The sequence below is a fragment of the Sander lucioperca genome, chromosome 8 (assembly GCF_008315115.2).
Source record: "Sander lucioperca isolate FBNREF2018 chromosome 8, SLUC_FBN_1.2, whole genome shotgun sequence".
Classification (NCBI taxonomy): domain Eukaryota; kingdom Metazoa; phylum Chordata; class Actinopteri; order Perciformes; family Percidae; genus Sander; species Sander lucioperca.
In genome coordinates, this window is record NC_050180.1 from 42,009,541 (window position 1) to 42,022,953 (window position 13,413).

A 13,413-nucleotide genomic window follows, 5' to 3' on the forward strand; every position below is an offset into this window, starting at 1 on the left:
TGTCCGGGTTCTCGGCAGTAAGTCGGACTCGTTTCAGGTGAGAGTTGGCCTCCGCCAGGGCTGCGCTTTGTCACCAATCCTGTTTGTAGTATTTATGGACAGGATATCGAGGCGTAGTCGGGGTGGAGAGGGGTTGCAGTTTGGTGAGCTGGGGATCTCATCGCTGCTTTTTGCAGATGATGTGGTCCTGATGGCATCGTCGGCCTGTGACCTTCAGCACTCACTGGATCGGTTCGCAGCCGAGTGTGAAGCGGCTGGGATGAGGATCAGCACCTCTAAATCTGAGGCCATGGTTCTCAGCAGGAAACCGATGGAGTGCCTTCTCCAGGTAGGGAATGAGTCTTTACCCCAAGTGAAGGAGTTCAAGTACCTTGGAGTCTTGTTCGCGAGTGAGGGAACAATGGAGCGGGAGATTGGTCGGAGAATCGGCGCAGCGGGTGCGGTATTACACTCAATTTATCGCACCGTTGTGACGAAAAGAGAGCTGAGCCAGAAGGCAAAGCTCTCAATCTACCGGTCAGTTTTCGTTCCTACCCTCACCTATGGTCATGAAGGCTGGGTCATGACCGAAAGAACGAGATCCAGGGTACAAGCGACCAAAATGGGTTTCCTCAGGAGGGTGGCTGGCGTCTCCCTTAGAGATAGGGTGAGAAGCTCAGTCATCCGTGAGGAGCTCGGAGTAGAGCCGCTGCTCCTTCGCGTCAAAAGGAGCCAGTTGAGGTGGTTCGGGCATCTGGTAAGGATGCCCCCTGGGCGCCTCCCTAGGGAGGTTTTCCAGGCACGTCCAGCTGGGAGGAGGCCTCGGGGAAGACCCAGGACTAGGTGGAGGGATTATATCTCCAACCTGGCCTGGGAACGCCTCGGGATCCCCCAGTCGGAGCTGGTTAATGTGGCTCGGGAAAGGGAAGTTTGGGATCCCCTGCTGGAGCTGCTACCCCCACGACCCGTTACCGGATAAGCGGAAGAAGATGGATGGATGGACCTTGTATCTCACATTATGGCTCCGTAGGAGACGTTTTTGTAAAAATAGGTTTTGTCGATTGTGTCATAACCCCGCGACTTACTGTCACATAGTAGAGGAATTACAGGAAGAAACTCCCAGGCAGGTTCAACTTACATTCACTGTTTAAGTTGAATTACTAATGTTAACTAGCATTTTAGTTAGCAATAATTAGCCTGTGCCTATGTTATCTTACATATACCTACGCTCTCTTGGCACAGCTCCTAGAAGACTTCCAACGTTCAGACAGGTTGCTCACGTCACATCTCCGTCTTCAAGCTCATTTGGAGGCTGCTCAGTAACGCTCAGCCATCACCTGAGAAGTGCTTCTAATATCCTTCACTGGTCTCCGTAGAAAACAACGGCGTCAATTTGTCCACTTTAACTGTCTATAAGTCCGGCGGACCACGGGAGAGAATGAGAGGACATACTGCTAGTTAGATTGGCTACAGTAACGCTAGTTGTGGAATAGTAAATAGGCTGTTCAAGGCTATTTCATTCACATTAAATATCAGATGAAGTTTTTCTTTTCTCAAATAGAAATGATGCTGAGTAATTAATAAATTAGTCATGACAAAAAGGTTTGCTTTGTTAGTGTAATATATAATGTAACGTTAACTAGCTTGTTTAATAGCTTGTTGGATAGAAATACACCCACTACAACTAACGCTACCACGGCGATAAGCCTAACGTTATGTGTGTGAACTGATATTAGGGTTAATATTGGAGATCTACAGGTTGTGTGTTTCTCAATATGATGTTAAGTGGCTGATCAGTGGGTTTGCTGCAGTTAAATATGTATCCTCTGTCCCAGACCAAACCTAATATTTATGTGGAGGACGCAAGATCATTTTATAATTAGAATATGCCCGCGTGGTGAACCTATGAACCTATGGGCCGTTTTACAGTCGCCGTAGCCAAGCTGTCGCACGCCATTGTGATGTCACAATGACGTAGATCTAGAAGAGGATTTTGAGTGCGTAACCAGAGGGCGCGCACTACTATATTTTTTTCAGCGGTGCACGACAAAGGGGAAACAGGAAGCCTGAAGGAGCTTGAGGGTAACGTGATGCCAGGACTCTCAGAGTGACTGCAAGTCTCTCTTGTAAACTTACTGGGTTAAGATGAGTTCTTTCATGGTGAATGAAAGGCTTGATCCCACCAAGTAGCTCATCCAATCAAATCCAAGCATTGACGTTAATGCTGCTGCCAGTTCTGCCTTTGTTTACCTTTTTCTTCTTCTTCTAGTCCGTAGAAATAGCAAAGTCGGTAGCCTTTCCTCATTAGCGCCACCTCTGTTCTAGGAGAAGACTGCAGCTAGTGTCACGACCACCAGCGCGAGTATAAACAGTCACGGCGCTCCCCAGACGTCACACTGGCGCTCGACAGGTCGGCTGCAGCGAGTATACCCCACGTTTAACTCATACACAGAGGCGGAGCCTTGCCCCCCAGCTGCCCCGCTAAATTTGGTGATCCAACAACTGTACTTGTAAAAACAAACCGCCACTATGTCCACAAGCTTCTCAAAACATTGTACTAAACAATACATTTACCAAAAGTGAACAATTTATATTTTAATTTTAAATGTTTTCTTAGCCCCCTGCCCCTCAAATACTTAGCTACGTCCCTGAATCAAACGTGCGAGTGGCGTTTGCTCAGTCTGGCTCGCACACAGCGAGTCTGCTGCGATGTGGTGGCCCTGCAACCCGGCTGGAGAGACTGAGCTTTTGCAGGCCAGAGTAGCTGAAGAAATTAGCTGGAGCCTAAACCAGAAAAATTCAAAGAAGTACACAGGAGGAAGAGAATGAGGGAAATGAAGAAGGAGAAGGCAGTAAAGTGGAGAGACCAGGACGGTCAGAGCTGATGAAGACCACAGAAGGAGACAAGGAAATAAGTGAAGGAGACGAGGATTACGCGATGTAGCGATGGCGTATGTTGGTTGGTTTTATTTATGGATATAGAAAGACAACGGGGGGGGGGGGGTATCCAAGGGATAACATGTAACAGCGAAAAACACTTTTTTCCAACATGGTCCCTGCACCCTGAATGTTACAATTCCCATGTAAATTTACACCTACTAAAGACATCTAAACTAAGTACGTCTCCTTACAAACATGTGAAACACACGTCTTCACTTCATTTTGTTAGTGTTCTTTTGCTTACTTTCTAGTGCTTATGTGTTACTAATTAATGTGTGGCTAATAATATCATCATGCTTATAAAAAAGTATTAAAATGCTGAATGAACACTCGGAATGTTTGTTTCGGAATGTCTCTATGGCAACAAGAGACAGATGCCGCTAGCATTAGCTACCTTAGCTTAGCCGTCCGAACAACAATCATAAATAAAATAGCAATTTGGCACATTTAAACAAAATCAACAACAATCAACTGTCTTACGCCTTAGGACCTTAACGAAGGTTTAGTCACAAGATATATGATCAAAATCAAAAAAATAACAGCTTGATTGCTCAGTGAGTAATTGTAAATCATACAATGTCACAGAGAAAAATATGGGTAACACTGCTTTTTCTGCCAAAAGACATAATTGTGTGATTAATTACATGCCACTTTGAAACACAGTAATACAGCAGAAACCTTATTGATACATATAAATATTAATCCAGCTTAATTTTACTACAATGTATGTGTTGGTTGACAAGTAGCTAACGTTAATGCTAGCTAATGATTGGTGGATAACATTATAGGGTTACAACATTGTTCAATACGCTCATAAGGTTATTAGTAGTATGATTGTTTTGACAATGGATAAAAGCAGCACTGCGCTAACCCACGAATAAGTTCACTAGTAACGTTAACGTTAGCTGTATAGATAGACGATTAATCTAATGCTAATTTAGCCAGTTAGCACACCCCGCTCTGCCTGCCTCACTCCCCCGGCACAAAGGGACTTAATTCGGGATGATAGCTGACAACACAGCCAGGACATGTAGCAATAGCTAGTTACCGTTAGCCCCAGCCGGTGCTTACAACGCTAACGGCAGTTTAATGAAGCGTCGGGAAACAGAGAATAGCAGACCCAGGCGTCCTAGTCACAACATCGGCCATCCATAATGTTAGCTACCGGTGTTTGTACCGAAAATCTCCTCCCTGCCGAATATCTCCCCCCTTCGCGTTTAGCTGTCTTTACATTTAGCTAGCTAAATTAACCCGACAAAAGGTGGGTTAAGCACCAAAACGAATAGTTAAGATTACAGAAAAGTGAAAGGGGAGATCGGGCAGCTGGAAGATGTTCTCCTGCTGCTGACAGCGGCAATCAAACGAACATGCTCGCCGTCCTGGAGATTCCCCCTGCAATCCCCACCCACACCCGTCTCTCAGCCTCGTTGAGTAGCTAGCTATTTATCTTTGTAAAACTTAAAACGGGGACACTGCCCCAGAGGCGTCACTAGACCTAGAGCTGCACCCTAGGGGGATCCATGGGCATGCTCCCCTGTAAGAAAATGTTGTCTATTTTAACGTTTAAATGCATCAATCTGGTGCACTTTGAATAGAAATTCTGAGGTTAGATTTGATTATTCTTATGTATGGATGGAAATACTGTATTTGTGCTGTAGCCTGAACTATTTTGCACTTCAGAATTATAACCATGCACACACAGGTGGGATAGTTTGTTCTTCATATTTTTGCATTAATGTCACTAGGAAACATACCAGTAGAAATATATATTCATATTTGTAAGTGTGAATCTGGCAATATAATAACCATTATGGTGGGATACCCTGGCTAAGCAATTAACAAAAATGTCTGTGCTGACATAAATAGTTTACATGAGAATACATTATAATTTTGGCCCTTTGGCTGAGTCTCTATCTGTCAGAGGGAGAGCAGGAGTGCGGTTGTGAAGAAGTTGTTAATTTGCCACATGGGTGGCAGTGAAGGTCAGGGGCCTCGACGGACCAGACCCGGGCAGCAGACGCTGGCTCTGGGGACGTGGAATGTCACCTCTCTGTGGGGGAAGGAGCCGGAACTGGTGCGGGAGGTGGAGCGCTACCAGTTAGATCTGGTGGGGCTTACCTCTACGCACAGTCTCGGTTCTGGAACCATACTCCTGGATAGGGGTTGGACTCTTTTCTTCTCCGGAGTTGCCCAGGGTGTGAGGCGCCGGGCGGGTGTGGGGATACTCACAAGCCCCCGGCTGAGCGCCGCTACGTTGGAGTTTACCCCGGTGGACGAGAGGGTCGCCTCCCTACGCCTGCGGGTTGTGGGGGGGAAAACTCTGACTGTTGTTTGTGCATATGCACCAAACAAGAGTTCGGAGTATTCGGCCTTCTTGGAGACCTTGAGTGGAGTCCTATATGGGGCTCCAGTGGGGGACTCCATAGTTCTGCTGGGGGACTTCAACGCGCATGTGGGCAATGATGGAGACACATGGAGAGGCGTGATTGGGAGGAACGGCCTCCCTGATCTAAACCAGAGTGGTTGTTTGTTGTTGGACTTCTGTGCTAGTCATGGATTGTCTATAACGAACACCATGTTCGAACATAGGGATGCTCATAAGTGTACTTGGTACCAGAGCACCCTAGGCCAAAGGTCAATGATCGATTTTATAATCGTTTCATCTGATCTGAGGCCGTATGTTTTGGACACTCGGGTGAAGAGAGGGGCAGAGCTGTCAACCGATCACCATCTGGTGGTGAGTTGGGTCAGGGGGTGGGGGAAGATTCTGGACAGACCTGGTAAGCCCAAACGGGTAGTGCGGGTAAATTGGGAACGTCTGGAGGAGGCCCCTGTCCGACAGACTTTCAACTCACACCTCCGGTGGAGCTTTTCGTGCATCCCTGTGGAGGCTGGGGGCATTGAACCCGAGTGGACAATGTTCAAAGTTTCCATTGCTGAAGCTGCGGCGAGGAGCTGTGGTCTTAGGGTCTTAGGTGCCTCAAGGGGCGGTAACCCACGAACACCGTGGTGGACACCGGTGGTCAGGGAAGCCGTCCGACTGAAGAAGGAGTCTTTCCGGGATATGTTATCCCAGAGGACTCCGGAGGCAGTGGCAAGGTACCGAAGGGCCCGAAGGGCTGCAGCCTCTGCCGTGAAAGAGGCAAAGCAGCGGGTGTGGGAGAAGTTCGGAGAAGACATGGAGAAGGACTTTCGGTCGGCACCAAGGTGCTTCTGGAAAACCGTTCGCCACCTCAGGAGGGGGAAGCGGGGAACCATCCAAGCTGTGTACAGTAGGGATGGGACGCTGTTGACCTCAACTGAAGAGGTAATAGGGCGGTGGAAGGAGCACTTTGAGGAACTCCTAAATCCGACTAATACGCCCTCTATGGTAGAGGCAGAGCTGGAAGATGATGGGGGATTGTCGTCAATTTCCCTGGTGGAAGTTGCTGAGGTAGTTAAACAACTCCACAGTGGCAAAGCCCCAGGGATTGATGAGATCCGTCCAGAAATGCTTAAAGCTCTGGGTGTGGAGGGGTTGTCTTGGTTGACACGCCTCTTCAACATTGCATGGAAGTCTGGGACGGTGCCTAAGGAGTGGCAGACCGGGGTGGTGGTTCCCCTTTTCAAAAAGGGGGACCAGAGGGTGTGTGCCAATTATAGGGGTATCACACTTCTCAGCCTCCCTGGTAAAGTCTTCTCCAAGGTGCTGGAAAGGAGGGTTCGGTCGATAGTCGAACCTCAGGTTGAAGAGGAACAATGCGGTTTCCGTCCTGGTCGTGGAACAACGGACCAGATCTTTACTCTCGCAAGGATCCTGGAGGGAGCCTGGGAGTATGCCCAACCGGTCTACATGTGCTTTGTGGATCTGGAGAAGGCCTATGACCGGGTCCCCCGGGAGATACTGTGGGAGGTGCTGCGGGAGTATGGGGTGAGGGGGTCCCTTCTCAGGGCCATCCAATCTCTGTACAACCAAAGCGAGAGCTGTGTCCGGGTTCTCGGCAGTAAGTCGGACTCGTTTCAGGTGAGAGTTGGCCTCCGCCAGGGCTGCGCTTTGTCACCAATCCTGTTTGTAGTATTTATGGACAGGATATCGAGGCGTAGTCGGGGTGGAGAGGGGTTGCAGTTCGGTGGGCTGGGGATCTCATCGCTGCTCTTTGCAGATGATGTGGTCCTGATGGCATCATCGGTCTGTGACCTTCAGCACTCACTGGATCGGTTCGCAGCCGAGTGTGAAGCGGCTGGGATGAGGATCAGCACCTCTAAATCGGAGGCCATGGTTCTCAGCAGGAAACCGATGGAGTGCCTTCTCCAGGTAGGGAATGAGTCCTTACCCCAAGTGAAGGAGTTCAAGTACCTTGGAGTCTTGTTCGCGAGTGAGGGAACAATGGAGCGGGAGATTGGTCGGAGAATCGGCGCAGCGGGTGCGGTATTACATTCAATTTATCGCACCGTTGTGACGAAAAGAGAGCTGAGCCAGAAGGCAAAGCTCTCAATCTACCGGTCAGTTTTCGTTCCTACCCTCACCTATGGTCATGAAGGTTGGGTCATGACCGAAAGAACGAGATCCAGGGTACAAGCGGCCGAAATGGGTTTCCTCAGGAGGGTGGCTGGTGTCTCCCTTAGAGATAGGGTGAGAAGCTCAGTCATCCGTGAGGAGCTCGGAGTAGAGCCTCTGCTCCTTTGCGTCGAAAGGAGCCAGTTGAGGTGGTTCGGGCATCTGGTAAGGATGCCCCCTGGGCGCCTCCCTAGGGAGGTGTTCCAGGCACGTCCAGCTGGGAGGAGGCCTCGGGGAAGACCCAGGACTAGGTGGAGGGATTATATCTCCAACCTGGCCTGGGAACGCCTCGGGATCCCCCAGTCGGAGCTGGTTAATGTGGCTCGGGAAAGGGAAGTTTGGGGTCCCCTGCTGGAGCTGCTACCCCCGCGACCCGAGACCGGATAAGCGGACGAAGATGGATGGATGGATGGATGGATGGATGGACCCTGGCTAAGCAATTAACAAAAATGTCTGTGCTGACATAAATAGTTTACATGAGAATACATTATAATTTTGGCCCTTTGGCTGAGTCTCTATCTGTCAGAGGGAGAGCAGGAGTGCGGTTGTGAAGAAGTTGTTAATTTCATGTTGCAGATTAACACTTTTACATACATTATATCCGTGTCACATTCTCATTAGGGGCTGAGCCCCCTAAAGGTCTGATCCTAGAATCGCCCCTGCTGCTACTTCATACTTGTACTCCACTACACCTCAGAGGGAACTGTTGTAATGTTTACTGCACTACATTTATCTGACAGCTTTTGCCTTATTGCTTCATGCTGGTCTTGTTTCTGCAGCAGCTCATTGAGTATCAGATACAATTAAAACTATTGAGGAAATATTTTCCTTTGACATTGGTCCAGTATTAAACGAGATCGCTGCAGTCGGCAACGGTGAAACAAGCTACAATGTAAGTTAATAGGACGTCAATTGTCCAGCTTGTATTTACATTCATAAAGTGCTCGTTTTGCCACTAACAGGCTCAAATTAATATTCTAAATGTCTGACAACATTATGGAAAGGATTTCTAAGGAGGTCGACCTTTCTGTTAAAGAGTAAGATCCTTTTTTAAAACCTAAAAAAGTCCGCGAAATTGCGTTTGCTAAACCCACCAGACTCCATGTAAATAAACAGTAATTTTAGCATCGTAAAATGGGCATTCTAGAACATCTCTGAGCTCTGAGGCTTGCTCTGGCTGTCTTGAGCCTGTGCGTGTAGGGTGCACGACTATTTAATTCCAATTTCGGGTCTGTCAGTCACAGTGAAAACCGGTGACATTTCCGGGGACAGGCCACCGAAACCGGGGACTGTCCCCGGAAACCGGGGACGTCTGGTCACCCTATGATAGCGTGGTTTTAGCCAAAAAACCTGCTAACGTTAGCCCTGGCTCACTAGCTAACTGGTCAGCTAGCTAGCTACCAATACAGATTGAATCAAGAAAAACGTAATTATGTTGTGGAAACTGCAGCTATTTTATTAGCATGAAATGAATAAACTTAACGTGAATAAACTTGAATGGGTAAACTCGTCTGTGAACAGCATTCTAATCAACGATAGTGTTTAGCAATAAAAACACCCATAATTCCACGCAACTTCCCAACATCATCAAACGTCTGTGTTTACAATCCATTGTTTTGGTTTAGAGACCCCTAGCAGCAGAAAGTTACATATTGTACGTTTAATAAATAAAGAACTTATAGTATATTTCGGATTTTTATCCGAAATATACTATATATATATAATATATATAATAAATATATAACGTTACAGCTAAAAACAGAGATGAACAACGTTGTCTGGCGACTGGCTAGGTGTGGCGGCGTACTTATCAACTAGGATGTACACTGGCGACGGTGTAGTCAATCCACACGTTAATCACACGACAGTCTCCTTCAGTAGGTTATCCAAGGCACAATCCACTCGCCATACGACCTGCAGCCCTTTGCTGTATGTCATTCCCCCCTCTCTCTCCCCTTTCATGTCTTCAGCTGTCCTGTAAAAATAAAGGCTGAAAATGCCCAAAAGAATAATCTTAATGAAGTGCATGGGCCTGGGGGTAGTGGCAGGAACAGAGGGCCAGACTAAGACAGAAAAACACTACTGAGGTAGCTGTCGAGACATTGAGATGGCCTAGCAAGTTCAAACCAGACACCCTGTTATCATGAACCATACGTACACATATAGCTATGAAAAGTAAACCACTGTAATCTGATGTATTCCAGGTATTTATTACGGTCAGGGCCAGTGCCTCCGTTGGTATCTGCCTCCACAATGTCAAAAGTCAGTTTCATTAGAGCGAGTAGAAATCAACTTTGAGAGGAGAGTTAACCTGCGAGAGCGTGTCTGTCCTCAAGAGCACGCAAAGCAGACAGTCAGGGGCACATGGTGGCTGCTCTGTGTGTGTGATGCTTGGTTTTACACTCAAAGGGGCCATTCTTTCTCTCTCCCTATGTTTGGTTTCACGCTCACAGCTGCTTGTACAACTCTCGATTGTTGAAATTATATTATTTGCTCATGAGCATGTTTTACCACGCTCGGGAGATATGACATAAACATGACGCCATAAAAGACAACGAGGAAGCTGTTGAAGACCTAAGGATTTGGTAAGCTTGAAACAAACTGAGTCACTGACCTGTTGACCAACTGTCTAAAGATTAAAGTACTTATACTTGCTCCAGGCCATGCTGTTGCATGTGTTCAGCTGGGTCGAGATCTGGAAGTCTGGAATCTGGGGGTGACAGAAGATTGACAGAAAGGCAGAACACCAGAGGATTGAGAGTAAAAAAATATTATTGAAAGGCTTGTGGACTAACAGAGAAAGTGTAGAAGATGACGTCGTGATATGTAAAAAAAGAAAAGGAGATCAGTGTCCAACAGAGACTGAGAGAGAGAAAGGGAGGGGTGGAGACGAGGGTAGAAAGTGATAAATCAGTTGGAGGACAGAGTTTGAAGCAGAGAGCTGAGGTCTCTCATCCTCCCACTGATGACGGAGACACAGGACGGAGCAGAGCTCTGCTTTCCACAACTCTTCAACACCTCCTGCAGGAAGCTGACACCTCCTCGGTTTGAAGTGATGCTCATTCACACTTTGCTCTACTCCATCTCTCTGCTCACTGTAGCTCTCAACCTGCTCGTCATCATCTCAGTCTCCCACTTTAGGTAAAGATGATTGTCTCAACAATTGAAGTTTTAGATATTATGAAGACTTTGTGTCAGTTTCAGGGTCCTGGTATTGTTCATGCTGGCTTGATGTCTTAATGTCATGGCTTAGTGGGATGCTTGGGGGAGATATTGATGATGTTATTATAATGTAACACCTGTTCTTCTCATACTGTGATAATCAAATTGACTGCTCAGAATAAGGCCTGTTTCTATGACAGATCAGAAAAAAACTTGAGTGTTTTTAGAATGATTGTTTCCATTATTTCAGATAGAACCAACATAAAATGTTTGTTTGTCACATATATATGAGGACTTGTTGGTGTAATGGTGCTTTTTTCTTTTCCTCCAGGCAGCTCCGCACACCCACCAACATCCTCCTCCTCTCTCTGGCTGTCTCAGACTTTCTAGTGGGCCTCCTGGTGATGCCTGGAGAAATATTCAGAAACACATCCTGCTGGTTTCTAGGTGACTTTGTGTGTACTCTGTATAATTATCTTTCAAGCATCATTACCACATCCTCAATAGGTGACATAGTGCTCATATCAGTTGACCGTTATGTGGCTATTTGTGACCCTCTGCACTACACCACCAGAATCACTGTGAACAGAGTTAAACTCTGTGTTTATCTGTGTTGGCTCTATTCAGTTTCCTACAGCTTTCTCTTTGTGAAGGATGATCTGACTCAACTGGGGAGGTATAATTCCTGCTACGGAGAATGTGTGTTTGTCGTTCTCTATGTTGAAGGAGTAATAGATGTCGTTTTGTCCTTTTTTGTTCCAGTTATTCTCATCATAGCTCTGTATCTGAGAGTATTTGCCGTGGCTGTGTCTCAGGCTCGTGCCATGCGCTCTCACATTACAGCTGTCACACTCCAGCTTTCAGTGACTCCAAAGGCAAAGAAATCAGAGCTGAAAGCAGCCAGGACTCTCGGTGTTCTTGTAGTTGTGTTTCTAATGTGTTTCTGCCCATATTACACTACATCCTATGTTCTCTTTGTGTTCTATTGTAACTCTTGTCTAAACCCTGTGATATATGCCTTGTTTTACCCCTGGTTTAGAAAAGCAGTTAAACTCATAGTTACTCTTCAGATCCTGCAGCCTGGCTCCTGTGAGACCAACATGCTGTAGAGAGACTGTAGAGGGACTGAGATCAGACTCTGTCTAAGGATAAATGAATGAATATGTTCCTGCTGTTCAGTGAGTGAAATATCAAATACAGAAATTGAAGATATGCTTGTCTTTAAGTCTAAATTGTGTATGATCAACAAATGAAAGGACTGTCCTTCAGCTTTATCTTGTTGTGTATTTTGTCTCTCTGATGCTGCTGCATTTAAAGAGAGTCATAAGCACCATATACTGTTTCTAGTAATCACCCAGTTTAATGCAAGCAACATTTCAACCCAACAACAAAAGAGCTACTAAAGCTGTGTATTTATGTCTCTATGTTTGGTGCTGTAAACCATTTAGTTGCAAACAGAAATCCCAGCCTGCTGGGCTGCTGTTTGACTGAGACAGAAAGAAGCCCCTGAACAGCCACACATTCATGTGTATGTATGTTTCCAGTAGAGAAAAAAAAATCCCCTGTTGTGTTTCAGATCAAACTGTCAGTATAAAAACATCATGTTCCCTTTGAGTTTAGGAAGAAAAGTTGTTCTAATCATTTCAGTCCAGTGTCATTCATATTTGATCCCTGTATAACATTAATTGATGATCTATGCCTTGTTTTACTGCTTTAACTCATCGCTGACAACTTGATAGTTGCTTCACCTGCATCATTTTCAGTCCATCTGTATTATTGTAACTCTTGTCTAAACCCTGTGATCTATGCCTTGTTTTAGACTGAGATGCTGCAGCCTGGCTCCTCTGAGACCAACATGCTGTAGAGAGACTGACATCAGACTCGGTCTGAGGAAAAAAGGAATGAAAATGTTCCTGCTGTTCACTGATCAGTTGTTGTATACAGAACGTGAAAATATCCTTTCCTGTCTTTAAGTCTAAATTGTGTATAATCAACAAATGAAAGGCCTGTCCTTCAGCTTTATCTTGTTGTGTATTTTGTCTCTTTGATGCTGCTGTATTTAAAGAGTCATAAGCACCATATACTGTTTTTTAAGTAATCACATATTTACATATGCATGACATGTATAAAGAGTATTTTTTCTTTGTGATAGGAAAAATGTCATCCCAACACAACAAAAGAGCTCCTAAAGCTGTGTGTTCATGTCACTATATTGGTGAGAGCATCATCCAAGTAATTAGTGTCCATTTAATAAAATATATGCCCCTGACCAACCACACTTTCCCATCAAGTATAGAAAAACATCACTTATGAACAGTAAATGTGTTTGACATCAAACTGTCAGTATAATAAGATCCTGGCCCCTTCACCAAGTTGTATTAATCATTTCAGTTTAGTGTCATTCATATTTGATCCCTGTATAACATATCTTGTCTCTATGATAGTACTATATAAAACACTATTTTTGGCAAAAAGTTGAACAACAGATTATTTGAGAAGACAGGATTATCTACAGGTGATATTGGGGGTGGTTGGGGGGTGAGAGGTTAGGTGATGGAGTGGAGCAGCAACAGATATGTAATAGCAGATGAATTTTGTGTAGAAAGTAAAACCAGCCAGGGACCTCTGCATCATCCAGATAGACAAAGACCCATTTGTTGACCGTGTCTCTAAGGTTTTCAAGCCTGCAGGGCATTGATCAGAGTCAGAGACACAACCAGATACTCTTCATGGCCACTGGGGGAGTTAAAGGCTATTTTCCATTTGTCCCAAAAATCTCACTAAGTGATGACCGT

The 13,413-nt window shown here is 45.8% G+C and overlaps 1 protein-coding gene across 1 annotated transcript; it reads left to right on the top strand.

Moving 5' to 3' along the window:
* Positions 1-10,421: 10,421 nt before the first annotated feature.
* On the top strand, positions 10,422-11,827 carry LOC116054873 (trace amine-associated receptor 13c-like). The gene is made up of 2 exons (XM_031306589.2): positions 10,422-10,597; positions 10,950-11,827. The coding sequence occupies exons 1-2, from the start codon at positions 10,422-10,424 to the stop codon at positions 11,725-11,727; spliced, it is 954 nt and encodes a 317-aa protein (XP_031162449.1). The 3' UTR covers positions 11,728-11,827.
* The last annotated feature ends 1,586 nt before the right edge of the window (positions 11,828-13,413 follow it).

Bases quoted from the DNA above. Each gene is read 5' to 3' on its own strand.
- LOC116054873 (XM_031306589.2), top strand. From the start codon at position 10,422: ATGACGGAGACACAGGACGGAGCAGAGCTCTGCTTTCCACAACTCTTC. The intron at 10,598-10,949 runs GTAAAGATGATT...CTTTTCCTCCAG, and splicing joins ATCTCAGTCTCCCACTTTAG to GCAGCTCCGCACACCCACCA.